Source organism: Crocuta crocuta, unplaced genomic scaffold, assembly GCF_008692635.1.
Source record: "Crocuta crocuta isolate KB4526 unplaced genomic scaffold, BGI_CrCroc_1.0 scaffold344, whole genome shotgun sequence".
NCBI classification, from domain to species: Eukaryota; Metazoa; Chordata; class Mammalia; order Carnivora; family Hyaenidae; genus Crocuta; species Crocuta crocuta.
This window is the reverse complement of record NW_027533081.1, coordinates 1,652,700-1,666,079: the sequence shown is the minus strand read 5'-3', so window position 1 is coordinate 1,666,079 and position 13,380 is coordinate 1,652,700. Positions and strand designations below refer to the sequence as shown.

The following is a 13,380-nucleotide window of genomic DNA, read 5'->3' as shown; positions in this document are numbered from 1 at the left end:
TAGAATCCGTTTGTCAATATATATAAAAAATTTCCTGGGATTTCTTATTAAGATTCCATTTAATCTCTAGATCAAGTTATGGAAAATTGACATCTTAACAATAATCAGTCTTCTTATCCATGAACATAGAATATCTCCATTTTTTAGTTCTTAGATTTCTTCCATCAGAGTTTTGTAGTTTTCCTCATTTAGAATTTAGACATATTTTGTTAGATTTATATCAAATTACTTCATTTTTTATGCTAATGTAAATAGTATTGTAATTAGAATTTCAAATACCAGTTGCTCATTACTGCAATGGATTTTTGTATGTTAACTTTGTATCCTGAACCCTTGCTATAATTGCTTATTCCATTTTTATTATTTTTGATTCTTGGAGATTTTCTACAGACAGTTATGTCATCTGCAAATAAAAGCAGCTTTATTTCTCCTTCCCAATCTATATGTCTTTTATTTCTCTCTCTTACCTTATTGCATTAGCTAGGACTTCTACTACAATATTGGAAATAATGAGAGGGTATATCCTTACTGCCTTCTCAGTCTTATGGAGAAAGCATCTAGTGTCTTACTATCAAGTATGATGTTAGCTATAAGGGGTTTTTTTGGATATACTGTATCAAATTGAGGAAGTTCTCTAATCCTGGTTTGCTAAGAGTTTGGGTTGTTGTTGTTTTGTTTGGTTTTTTAAATTTTTTTTAATGTTTATTTTTGTGAGAGAGATAAAGACGGAGACACAGAATCCAAAGTAGGCTCCAAGCTCTGAGCTGTCAGCACAGAGCCTGACATGGGGCTTGAACCCACAAACTGTAAGATCGTGACCTGAGCCAAAGTCAGACACTCAAACAGCTGAGCCACCCACGTGCCCTTAAGAGTCTTTTTTATCATGACTGGATGTTGGGTTTTTTCAAATGCCTTTTCTGCATCTATTTATATGATCATAAGATTTTTCTTCTTCAGCTTTGTTGGGTGGGATGGTTACATTAATCACTTTGAATGTTGAGCTAGTATACATATCTGGAGTAAATTCCATTTGGTCATTGTATATAATTCTTATAGATTGTTGGATTCAATATGCCAATATTTTGTTGAAGATTTTTACATCTATGTTCATGAGTGATACTGGCCTATAGTTTTGTTTGTTTCTTTGTTTTCTTGTAATATCAGTATCTGGTTTTTATATTTAGGTAATGTTAGCCTTATAAGTCTTAGGATCTAGTTCCTCTTCTTCTCTTTTCTAGAATGTATTGTAAAGAATTGGTATAATTCTTTCCTTAAATATTTGGTAGAATTCACCAGTAAGACTGTGTAGGCCTGGTACTTTTTTTTCTTGGAAAGTTACTAATTCTTTATTCAATTTCTTTGATAGGCCTATTCAGATTAGTTATTTTTCCTTGTGTGAGTTTTAGTGGATTTTTTTTCAAGGAACTGGCCCATTTCCCCCAAGTTATCCAATCTGTAGGTTTAGAGTTATTCATAATATTCCTTTATGTTCCCTTTATTGTCCATGGGATCAGTAGTGAAGACCCCTTTGCATTTCTGACATTAGTGGTTTGTGTCTCCTCTCTTTTTTTCTTGTTTAGCCTACCTACAAGTTTATTCATTTTATTGCTCTTTTCAAAGAATCAGTTATTTATTTCATTGATTTTCCCTCTGTTTTCCTGTTTTCGATTTTTTGGATTTCTCCTCTAATTTTTTATTATTTATTTCTTCTCTTTGCTTTATATTATTTTTCTTATTATTGCCTTAATATATTATTATATTGCTATTTATTATTTCTTTGCTTCTGCTTACTCATCTTTTTCTAGTTCCTAAAGATAAAGTTTAGATTTTTTATTTCAGGTCTTTCTTCTTTTCTAAAATGTGCATTCTCTGCTGTAAATTTCCTTTTAAGCACTGCTTTGACTGTATACCACAAATTTTGATAAATTGCTCTTTTTCATTTAATTAAATGTTTTTTAATTTCTCTTGAGACTTTGACTCATTGTTTAGAAGTCTGGTTTAATCTCTATTTGGGATTTTTCTGGTATCTTTCTGTTATTATTGTCTAGTTTAATTCCGTTGTGAACTTGAAGCATACTTTGTATGATTTTTAACCTTTTAAATTTGTTAAAATATTTTTTATGTCACAGAATGTGGTCTACCTTAGTGAATATTCTTAGTGCTCTGGAGAAGAATGTGTATAGTATTGTTGAATGAAGTGTTTTATAAACATCAACTAAATTCAAGTGATAGTACTGTTCATTTCATTATTTCCTTATTGATTTTCTGTCTCCTGGATCTTTCAATTACTGATAGAGGTAAATTGAAATCTCTACTTGTAATTGTGGATTTGTCTACTTCTTCTTGAGGGTCTATCAGTTTTTGCCACATATATTTTGACGCTCTCTTGTTAGGCGTGTATACATTTAGAGCCCTTTTATCATTATGTACTGCTCCTCTTTATCCTTAATAATTTTCCTTACTCTGGTGTCTACTTTGTCTGAAATTAATATAGCTTCTCCAGTTTTCTTTTAATTAGAGTTAGAATGGCATACAGGTAAATATTGGAGATGTTGCAGGTTCCAGACTACCACAATAAAGCAAATATTGTAGTGAAGCAAGCTAAATGAATATTTTGGTTTCCTATTACCTGTAAAAGTTGCTTATACTCAATGGTAGTCTATTAAGCGTGCAGTAATAGCATTATATCTAAGAAAACCATGTACATACCTTAAGGGAAAAAATACTTCATTGCTCAAAAATGCTAACCATCATCTGCACTTTCAGCAAGTCATAATCTTTTTGCTGGGGGAGGATCCTGCCTCAGTGTTAATGGCTCTTGACTGATCACTGATTGATTGCTGAAGGCTGAGGTGGCTGTGGAAGCTTCTCTAAATTAGACCATGAAGTTTGCTACATTGATTGACTCTTCCTTTTATGAACAGTCTCTCTATAGCATATGATGCTGTTTGATAGCATTTTACACAAAGCAGAACTTCTTTCAAAATTGGAGACCATCTTCTCAAAGTCTGCTGTCTTATCAACTGAATTGTCATATTCTAAATCCTTTGTTGTCATTTCAACAGTCTTCACAGCATCTTCAGGTTCTAGATTCCATCTCAAGACACCACTTTCTCAGAGTGCCTGGGTGGCTTTATCAGTTGAGCATCTGACTTTGGCCCAGGTCATGATCTCATGGCTCTGAGTTTGAGCCCCACATCAGGCCTGCTGCTGTCAGTATGGAATTTGCTTCAGATCTTCTCTCCCCCTCTATCTGTCCTTCCCCTACTTGGGCTCTCTGTGTCTCTCTCAAAAATAAGTAAACATTAAAAAAATCACTTTCTCTCCTTATCCATGAGAACCAACTGTTCATCCGTTCGGGTTTGACTGAACTTAATCACATTTTCAGGCTCCTCTTCTAATTCTAGGTCTCTTGCTATTTCCACTACATCTGCAATTACTTCCTTCAATAAAGTCTTGAACCCCTGAGGGCTCCTAGGTGGCTCAGTCAGTTGAGCGCCTGACTTTGGCTTAGGTCATGATCTCACAGTTTGTCGGTTCGAGCCCCGCATCAGGCTCTGTGCTGACAGCTAGCTCAGAGCCTGGAGCCTGTCTTCAGATTCTATATCTCCCTCTCTCTGACCCTTCTCTGCTCACGCCGTCTGTATCTCTCTCTCAAAAATAAATCAAACATTTAAAAAAAAAATTTTTTTAAAGTCTTGAACCCCTGAAAGTTATCCATGAGGGTTGGAATTATTTCTTCCAAACTCCTGTTTATGTTGCTATTTTGACCTCTTCTCATGAATCTTGAATGTTCTTAATGGCATCTAGATGATGAAGGCTTTCCATTTACTTTGTCCGTATCCATCACAGGAATCACTGTCTATGGCAGCTATAGTCTTACAAAATGTATTTCCTTAATAATAAGATTTGAAAGTCAAAACTACTTTTTGATCTAGGCCTGCAGAACAGATATTGTGCTAGCAAGCATGAAAATAACATTAATTTCATGTATCTCTAGCAGAGTTCTTGGGTGACCAGGTATATTGTCAATGAACCAGTAATATTTTTAAAGGAATCTTTTTATCTGAGCAGTAGGTCTCAACAGTAAGTTTAAAATATGTAGTAAGCCATGTTGTAAACAGATATGCTCTCTCTAGACTTCGTTCTGTTTATAAGCAGTGTAGATTTAGCATAATTCTTAATGATTTTTGGAATGGTAAATGAGCATTGGCTTCTACTTAAAGTCACCAGCTTCATTGGCCCCTAACAATAGAGTTAGCCTGTCCTTTGAAGCCACGCATTGGCTTTTCCTCTCCAACTATGGAAGTCCTAGATAGAGATGCCTGGGTGGCTTAGTTGGTTGGGTGTCTGGCTCTTGATTTCGGCTCAGGTCATGATCTCATGGTTTGTGGGAAGATTGAGCCCTGCATCAGGCTTTGCGCTGAAAGCACAGAGCCAGCTTGGGAGTCTCCCTATCTCTATCTCACCCTCTCTCTCTCTCTCTCAAGATAAATAAACTTTTGTTTAAAAGTCTTAGAGGTGCTTGGGTGGCTCAGTCAGTTAAACATCCACCTCTTGATTTCAGCTTAGATCATGATCTCACAGTTTGTGAGTTCAAGTCCCACATCCAGCTGTGTGCTGACAGTGTGGAGCCTTCTTGGGGTTCTCTCTCTCTCCACCCCTCCCCTGCTCATGCGGTCTCTTACCTCTCTCAGAATAAGTAAATAAACTTTAAAAAATAAAGTAAAAGTCCTAGATGGCATCTACTTTCAGTACAAGGCTGTATATTGAAAATCTGTTGTTTGATGCAGTGACCTTCGCTAATTATCTTAGTTAGATCTTCTGGATAATTTCCTGTAGATTCTACATCAGCACTTGAAGCATCCTTGCCCTTTAGTTATGGAGCTGGCTCCTTTCCTAAACTCATGAACTAACCTTTGCTAGCTTCAAACTAGTTATTCTACCCTTATTATACCTGAGCCCTGTCGAATTGGTGGTGAGGTTTTGGGGAGGATACGTATTCTCTTATCTCATGATTAAATCTTTTGTTTTTTGCTGGACCAGAGGCTCTGGGCTATGACCTTCAGATGAGTTCCTTAGCCTCTATGTGTATGTGTATGTGTATGTATGTGTGTGTATGTAAGGCTACTCTGTAGTTAGTTAATTGCCCTGCTCCCAAGTTATATAGGACTCTAATATAGTAGTTCCCCTTAAAGGCAGGCTTTTGTTAAGGAGACAGGAACTCTGGGTGTGTTTCAAATGGTTCTTTTTCCCCTCTGCTGGCCCATAGCACAAAGGGGATTTTTCCTTCACTGATCTTCACCCATGAGAGCCTGTTGGAGCTCCTAGAGGTAAAGCTAACATAAATGTGGATACCCTTCTGCCACTGGACCCCCAAGAATTTTAACTCACAAGCCAGCCCACACTCAGCCTCTAGCAGTATACCAGTTATTTTAAGTTTTCCTACCAATTAGGGCTCCAGGGGCTTTGGCTGCAGGTGAGCTGTAGCTTTCTGTCTTCACATGCTGTCTCCAGTGTTCAGGGTGGGAGTTTGCCTTGTGACGTTACTTCTCTGTTGTTTTCAGTTTTTGATTTTCAGTTTTTCAGTTTCCCTCTCTGATGATGGGAAAGACAGCTTCCAAGCCCTTTGCATGTTGGAGCAGAAACCAGAAGTTCTTTCTTACAGTTTTTATTATTAACTTTTGGCGATGAGTATGGATTTTATTAATCATTATAAATGTAATAGTCACATGGAGAAAGCCATGGAGGTCTGTGTTTGGACAGGTTGAAAGAACAGAACCTTGTGAAAGAGCTGAGGCCCCGGGACCTCCTGGAGAGCAGCAGTGACAGCGACGAAAAGGTCCCTGTGGCCAAGCCGTCCTCACTGTCCAAGCGAAAACTGGAGCTTGAGGTGGAAACGGTGGAGAAGAAAAAGAAAGGGCGACCTCGGAAGGAGTCTCGGCTCATGCCTGTGTCTCTGTCTGTCCAGGTGAGGCCAGCGGGCCCATGCTGCCTCGCCCAGCCTACCTTGTAACCTCAGTGCTGGAGTCCCCATGTGCCCAAGTGGCATAAGAGAGGCCATGCATGCCACAATGCGCCTTATCAGTGTGGGAACAGTTGGCAAGACATGCATACCCCCAGGGCTAGCATGGAGGCCATGCTCCCCCACACCTGCACCACTCAGAGTCCTTGAGCAGTTCCCTGAGACCAGCTACTCATCTGGAAAGTGAGGGTCTTTAGAGCATTCATCTGCACTTTCACCCTCACGGAGTGGGTGGAAATGCCTGGGGAACCAGCCTGGTGTCACCTGTGGGTGACTCACCTTTACCTGACGTTGCCCTACAGTGCTGGGGCGGGGCTCAGGGACATTTCTGCTCTTGCAGTCCCCAGCTGCCCTGACCGCAGAGAAGGACGCCGTGTGTTTGTCTGTACCAGCACCTGCACTGAAGCTGCCCATGCCAGGCCCACAGAGAGCATTCACCCTCCAGGTGAGCAGGCTTCCTGCCTCCCCCAACAAGCATGCACATTCTCTCCACTATTCCCCTGTGTAAATCCTTAATTGTCACTAACTTAGGGCTGCTTTCCAGTGGCTCTCCATCACTTTCTGGGGGAAGTTGTAGCTAAGCAAGGCCCATGACTAGCCTCTTTCCCAAGGGCCCCCCTGCTGCCCGCCCACCCCCCCCACACACAACATTTCTCTTCTCTGTGCTTTTCTCTTACAGTCCTGCTGCCGTCTTCTGGATGGCCAGCTCCTTCAAGACTTGTCTATGGTGTTCCTTTTGGTAGCCTCCTTGAGCTCCACATTCAGCCTTGGGTAGCCTCAGAGTTGATGTAGTTGGACTGCGTGGTAGTGGCCTCCCAACCACCTCACTGGCCCTGTCCTCTTCCCAGGACCCAGCAGAGTCATCGTCAGAGCTGTTTGAGCTCTTGGAGTAGAAGCTTGTGACCTTGTGCTTATTCAAAACACAGCTCTAGAGCAAAGAATCCTTTATACCTAGAGCCCTTCCATTCACTCAGTCTAGCACCTGACCTTGGACATGCCATAGGTTTATGCCTTTTGTTCCTCAGCTCAGATGCACGTCCTCAAGAAACCTTGTAGGACCCCACATGCAGGTCACTTTCTACTGAGCATACACTGCCCCACCCAAGCTGGTCCTTGTGGGACACCAGAGGTGTCAGCCCTTCCCACCACAAGGCTTTCTGGGCCTGAGGGTAGGGACCCATGTGGTTTGTTGCTGATGTATGCAGAGACAGGGCACACAAAACCTTTTCCATACTCTAGCTACCCCACTCCATAACCCAGGGGCTTTACCACTGAGTGCTGCCGCTTGGGGCTCTTCTTGGTTTCTGGGGGTCTATGAAGGGACTCGTTTCCCAGCAGCATCCAGCCCTCTGCCCCACCTCACCTAGTTGTTTGGCCATATGAGTGCAAACTGTTCAGCCATTCTCCCTTGGGTTTCCATATGGGCTATCCATCCATCAACTCCCTGGGTATGAGAGATGAGGCTAAGCCAGCGCCCAGCCCTTTCCCTGCCCTGGGTGCCATACATCTGGACCTCTGACCTTGTCCCACCCTGTTACTACACATACCACCACCATCCCATAGGCTAGCCAGCTCTGTCTACTTCTCTGTGTCTTTTTCCTGCTGTGGGGTCTCTGAACATCTCACCTGTCACATGACCCAAATCTCAGTGGGCCCACCATTACCTGAAAAGACATTTTGTTTGCTTTCCTCCACCCAGGTGAGCTCCGACCCCTCCATGTACATTGAGGTGGAGAATGAAGTGACTGCTGTGGGGGGCGTGAAGCTAAGTCGTTTGAAGTGTAACCGGGAAGGGAAGGAGTGGGAGACAGTGCTCACCAGCCGGATCCTCACTGCTGCCGGCAGCTGGTAAGGGTGAGGGTCTTTGCCCAGCCCAGCTTTTAATGTCATGCAAGCACCACGTGCTATGCTGTGTGGCACTGTTACTATCTGAGACAGAGTGCATTGCCCTATGTGCTAGCTCCCACAGAGGCCTGTACCATGCCTTGCCCTGGGCTAAGGACGTGCATCTGTCATCTTAGTCCCCACAAGACCTAATAAAACCAGCATCATTATCACCATGTTACACTTGGGGAGGCTGTCTTAGAGGGTCACCCAGGGCAGGATTTCAAATCAGGGTTGAAATCCCAGATGTTGTGATTCGCTTATCTGGCCAAATTCCTAAAGTCTCAGGTTCCAGGCTGAGCTCTGCCTGGCTCTCTCTGACATGGAATGGCTCTTTCTTTGGACCCCAGATTTTCATCCAGGGAGATCAGGATGGATTTCTGATTGTCCTGTGAGTTTTCAGCCCAGCCCTTTCCATATTCTGTATGAGGGGAGACCTTAATTCAGTGGTTAGTCATCCTGTGCCTTCCCTTGAGCTTCCAGGACACAGTCCCCTGGATTTGTTTTGCATGTGCTTGATCTGAAAAGAGGACCAGGGTTTTCCTCAAGTGTCTGTTGAGGTGTAGGATCTGTATTCAGGACCATGTATTTGGTACTCATAAGGATTTTACAAAAATAATTGGCTTAGATACAGTCATTTTAACTAAGTCCTTAATTAGTTATCATGAGGCTGCATGTAAAATGCTTTTATGGTGTCTGCAAGTACTTGACCTTCCATCTTAGGCAAGGGTTCCCATGGGCCATGAGCAGCTGCATGGTCTTGCGCCTAGGAGGAACCATCATTCTGTACCTCCTTTTCATTCTCTGCCAAGATGAGCAGACTGAGCTTCCTAATCCCAGAGACCCGTGAAGGACTAAGAGGCCTGTGTGGTGGGTACTGCTGTGGGCTCCCCCTGAGTCAACATTAGTCTGAGCTCAGAAAACTCAAGCAGCCCCTGAAAGGAAAGAGAACACATTCTCTTTAATCAGGTCTCATTTCGGCTAGGCTCCCATGAGCAGCTCCCTGCTGCCCTGGTCCTTGCTGCAAGCCCTTGGCCCACCTCTCCCTCTGCTGCTTCTGCTCAGAGGAACGCCACAGCAGGTACAGGGTGGGCACAGAAAGAGGAAAAGTTCTGCATTTCAGGGCTGCTGCCTCTGCCACAGCTCCCAGTCATCATGACACCTGTCCCTTCTCTGCCGTTTCAGTGACGTGGTATGTGTTGCCTGTGAAAAGAGGATGCTGTCAGTGTTCTCCGCCTGTGGTCGCCGTCTCCTCCCTCCCATCCTCCTGCCGTCCCCAATCTCCACTTTGCACTGCACGGGCTTCTACGTCATGGCACTCACAGCTGCAGCCACGTTGTCTGTCTGGTGAGAGGCAGGTCTAGGGTAGGATGGGCTCCAAGCAAGATAGGGTTGTGTAGGTCCCCTCTCACTGCAAGGACAGAGAAGGAAGCAAAGGAGGCCACTCAGCAGACCTGTCCTCGGACCCTGTAGGCCTGGGGATCTTAACGCCTGAGGAGCGCTAAGCAGTCACACACTGCTTGTGATAGCCAACCCGTGTTGGGGGAGGGAGGATGTGCAAGTAGAAGTGGGACAGGCTGCCTGCCCCTGCCGCCATCTTACAGGAGTAAACCTCATGACAAATCATAGTGCCTGATTACATGTGCGAGGATCCAAAAATGGGATCTCAGCTGCCAGAGCTTGGCCTGCTTCTCCCAGAGTTGGCATGGTGTTGGTGGCAGACCCCACAGCTCTGTTGCCTAGGCCCTCTGCTGTAATCTTGTGCAGAAGTAGTGTAGTGACACATGGGGAGTGGAAGCCACTTGTGGCACAGAGCCCCTCTCGGGGGAAGCAAGGGCTGGCTCTGCACCAGGGACTGTAGAGTGGGGTCTGACCACCAAGGCACACTCTGATGCATTTACCCCAACTGGAGAGTAAGCTGTTCCCTGTCTCTCTCCTAGGGATGTTCACAGACAGGTAGTTGTGGTGAAAGAAGAATCTCTACACTCCATCCTGGCAGGTAACCTCAGCAGTGGACCACTCCTTCTTCTCTGGGGTGGGGCAGGCGATACCAGGACAAGGCAGTTTGAATTCCTGACATGAACCAGGCGCTGGGCCCAGCCTGAGGCATTCAGTGTTGGAGGGAATGCATTCTCCCCAGGAGCACATTTGAATGGGTCCCTGAAAGGTGACAAACAGCCTGGTGGGTGGCAGTGAGACCAGCATGTTTGGAGCAGAGCAGCAACTGCCTAGTTGCTGAGTCAGTGTGAAGGCATGTGTTGCTAGGACAATGGGAGCCATGGTTTGCGTTTCTCCTTAGGTCATATGCAGGCAACTGCTGATCAGAACACACCCAGAACCCATTCTTGTGCTGTCTCCCTAGGAAGTGACATGACAGTGTCACAGATCTTGCTGACACAGCATGGAATCCCAGTGATGAACCTATCTGATGGGAAGGCATACTGCTTTAATCCATCACTTTCTACATGGTAAGTAAGCCAGCCCCTGACCCTGTCCTTCTGGGAGAGTGTCCGTCTGAGCTGGAATAGACTCCTGGTCCTGGCAGTCAGGTCTTCCTGGCCTGGCTTTTCCTGACAGTCAAGCCCTATGGTTGGGGCAACAGTGGCAGCACTACTGGGCTCTATCCACCCTATCCAAGGAAAGAGAGAGCTTAAAGCCACCAGTAAGGCCCCACAGTCCCTGAGCAGGGGTGCTTTCCTTTTTCTGCATTGTTCTCTGGAGTCACTTTGGAATGAGCATTTGAAAATTCTTATGGTTGCCAATACACATTTCCAGCCTGGCATTAGAGCATAGGTGAGTGGGCTTCACAACAATGTTGTCCACATTCATCAATTTTTGTAGTTTAGCAGGAGCCAAGTAGCAAGCAGTTCAGCTGACTTGTGAATTAGTAAGTTTGCACCGTCACTTACCATGTGTCATGGTCTGTCTTTCCTCAGCCCATTTTGGAGTTTAGAGTTCTTTTCTGTATTTGTAAAATCTCTATTCCTCCAAGATCTTAATCCAGACATGTGAAGCATGTACATTGTATACCAGCCACTCTCTTCTTCTGCCTGCACCTTTGGTCCTTCATACCCAAGCCAGCTGTCCTCCAGCCCTTATTTGTCAAGGGTTGCCAGGCACAAGTTTATCCTCCCACTGAGATTTCTTTCTTGAGTTAAAAACACAAAAACAGGTGCCTGGCTAGCTCAGTTGGTAAAACACGTGATCTTGAGGTTGTGAGTGTGAGCCCCACATTAGGTGTAGATTAGGAGATTACTTAAAAATAAAACATTTTTTTAAAAAATTGGAACTCCCCATTCCTAGCTCTTCCAATTTGCAAACTCTTGTGTATTATATTTACTGTAATTATGGAAATAGGCTATTTCTTTAAGAAGAGAAGTGTTGGCTCTGTATTTTGGACACATTTTTATAAAGACATCCAACTATTTTAAAAGTGTGCATAGAAATTTTTCTTAGCAAAGATGTGAAAGGTCCCAAGAAGCTGACTGCTTGGGATGCTATAGAAGCTCAAGAAGGCTAGGGCCTGGCATTCCTGGAAGCTTCCAAGGACTGGGCCAGGTGGGCCCTAGTCAGGTGGGCATCTGATGCACACTTCACACACAGGCCTCTGTCCTCCAGTTCTGAGACCATGGAGCTTAAGTGGTCCCAACGAGAGCCTTGTTGGTGACCTTCACCATCATCGATTTTGCCTCATAATGAAACCTGTCCATGAACAGTCTATGGAAAGAATGCAGTGACACTCAGCCTCTGCTGGCACTCTCACCACAAGTCATGTGGTGTTTGCTCGTCGGGGCCTCGCTGCCAACCTTTCTGGTGGACCTTCTGTTTTCCTGACCTCTGCTCCTACTGTTGCCTCCCCAGGAACCTGGTGTCTGACAAGCAGGACTCCCTGGCCCAATGTGCAGACTTCAGGAGCAGCCTGCCTCCCCAGGACGCCATGCTGTGCTCCGGACCTTTAGCCATAGTCCAGGGCCGTGCCTCCACGTAGGTGACCCAATTTGCTGGGGGAGGTGGCTGGGTCACACAAGCACAGTCCCACCCAGGCCTGCACTCTGACTGCCATTCCCCTGTGCCTAGCTACTACTTAACACAGGCAGGTTGGAGGGTGCCAAGGATTGTGGGCCCACATTATGTAATAACACGTGGTGCTGGATCACAAGCCCTGTCACTTCAGGGCACAGATGGTGGCCTGAGGTGCTATGGGTCATGAACACAATGATGCGCAGTATTTTGAGGAGCAGGGGGGAATGGGCTGCTGGCCTGTCACCTCAGGGGCCTTGATAGGAGGCATAGGGTGGGTGCACCCGGGATGCTAGACAGACCAGGAGGCCTGTGGCTGGGACATGGGGACGGTTTGGCCAGTGTGGAGTCTGACACCTGCCTCTTTACTGGCTCCTCATTGGTGTCCAGGGGCACAAGGTGGCAGCCTCCTGCCCCATGCATTGCTCACTGCCTCATGATGCTTGCTCTGACGGTCTCTGCAGTTCAGGAAGACAGGCAGCCCGACTCTTCTCCGTGCCTCATGTAGTGCAGCAGGAGACCACCCTGGCCTACTTGGAGAATCAGGTTGCGGCGGCACTCACACTGCAGTCCAGCCATGAGTACCGTCATTGGCTCCTCCTCTACGCTCGGTACCTTGTGAATGAAGGTGAGGTTTCTGGTGGCCCCTCCATCTTCCTGGGTCTGGCTCAGTTTCTACCCCCACATGACCTTCCTGAAAGCCCATGAATAAAGGCAGAAATGCAGTGGCCTAGGGTTCTCTACACTCTCCTTCCTCCCTGTCTCCTGTGTTTACCCCCAGAGGCCCTGGCCTCCAACTCCCCCATCAGCAAGGTGGCCCTCAGCACCCATCTATTAGCCTGAGCTGTAATCAAGGCAGCTTAGCAGGCATCCAGACCTATTACAGGCTCTGAGGCCCTGAATCAGGTAAGCCCTGAGGACCAGGAAGATTGGCAGCGGGAGGGGTGCCGGGGGCATAGGATGCTTGGATAAACAGGCTCCAGAAGAGCAGATGAGACACTCAGACTCCTGCCTTCCCTCATACCCTGGAGCTTCAGTGATAGCTGGTCACCCCAGACAAGGGCTTCTTCTGGCAACATCCATTGAGCCTGCATTTCTCTTCTTCCAAGCCCCTCCTGCCCTGGAAGGGCCTGCCCGCTGTCTAGTACCTCTCCTTGGCCTTCTAGCCCAGCTTTTCCTGCCAAGACTTCTGTTCCCTTCCTGGTATCTCTCCTACCACCCCTTTTTCCCTTTTCGGTCAAGCAGAAGCTAGGTATGTTGAAAGAGATGGACATCCTGTTCTCAGGGCGCCCTCCAGTAAATAGCCTTTCATCTTTCTGCTGGGCAAGTGTGGTGTTGTTTCTTACCACCTTCCTCCCACTTGAGCTTGTCCTCCAGGTTTATAGCTTGGGGACAAGCACTCTCAAAACTCCTGTGTGACCACACATCTCCAGGCCTGGTCACATAACATC

The 13,380-nt window shown here is 45.7% G+C and overlaps 1 protein-coding gene across 5 annotated transcripts in view; it reads left to right on the top strand.

Annotated features, from left to right (window-relative positions):
- Positions 1 to 13,380, top strand: part of HIRA (histone cell cycle regulator) — a 79,869-nt gene that overhangs the window by 53,115 nt on the left and 13,374 nt on the right. For all 5 annotated transcript variants that reach the window (XM_077745948.1, XM_077745947.1, XM_077745949.1 and 2 more), the window contains 8 exons: positions 5,767 to 5,971; positions 6,366 to 6,470; positions 7,725 to 7,873; positions 9,095 to 9,256; positions 9,850 to 9,908; positions 10,272 to 10,377; positions 11,771 to 11,893; positions 12,394 to 12,557. In XM_077745948.1, the coding sequence (XP_077602074.1) occupies positions 5,767 to 5,971; positions 6,366 to 6,470; positions 7,725 to 7,873; positions 9,095 to 9,256; positions 9,850 to 9,908; positions 10,272 to 10,377; positions 11,771 to 11,893; positions 12,394 to 12,557 (1,073 nt within the window). The remainder of the gene's footprint in view (positions 1 to 5,766; positions 5,972 to 6,365; positions 6,471 to 7,724; positions 7,874 to 9,094; positions 9,257 to 9,849; positions 9,909 to 10,271; positions 10,378 to 11,770; positions 11,894 to 12,393; positions 12,558 to 13,380) is intronic.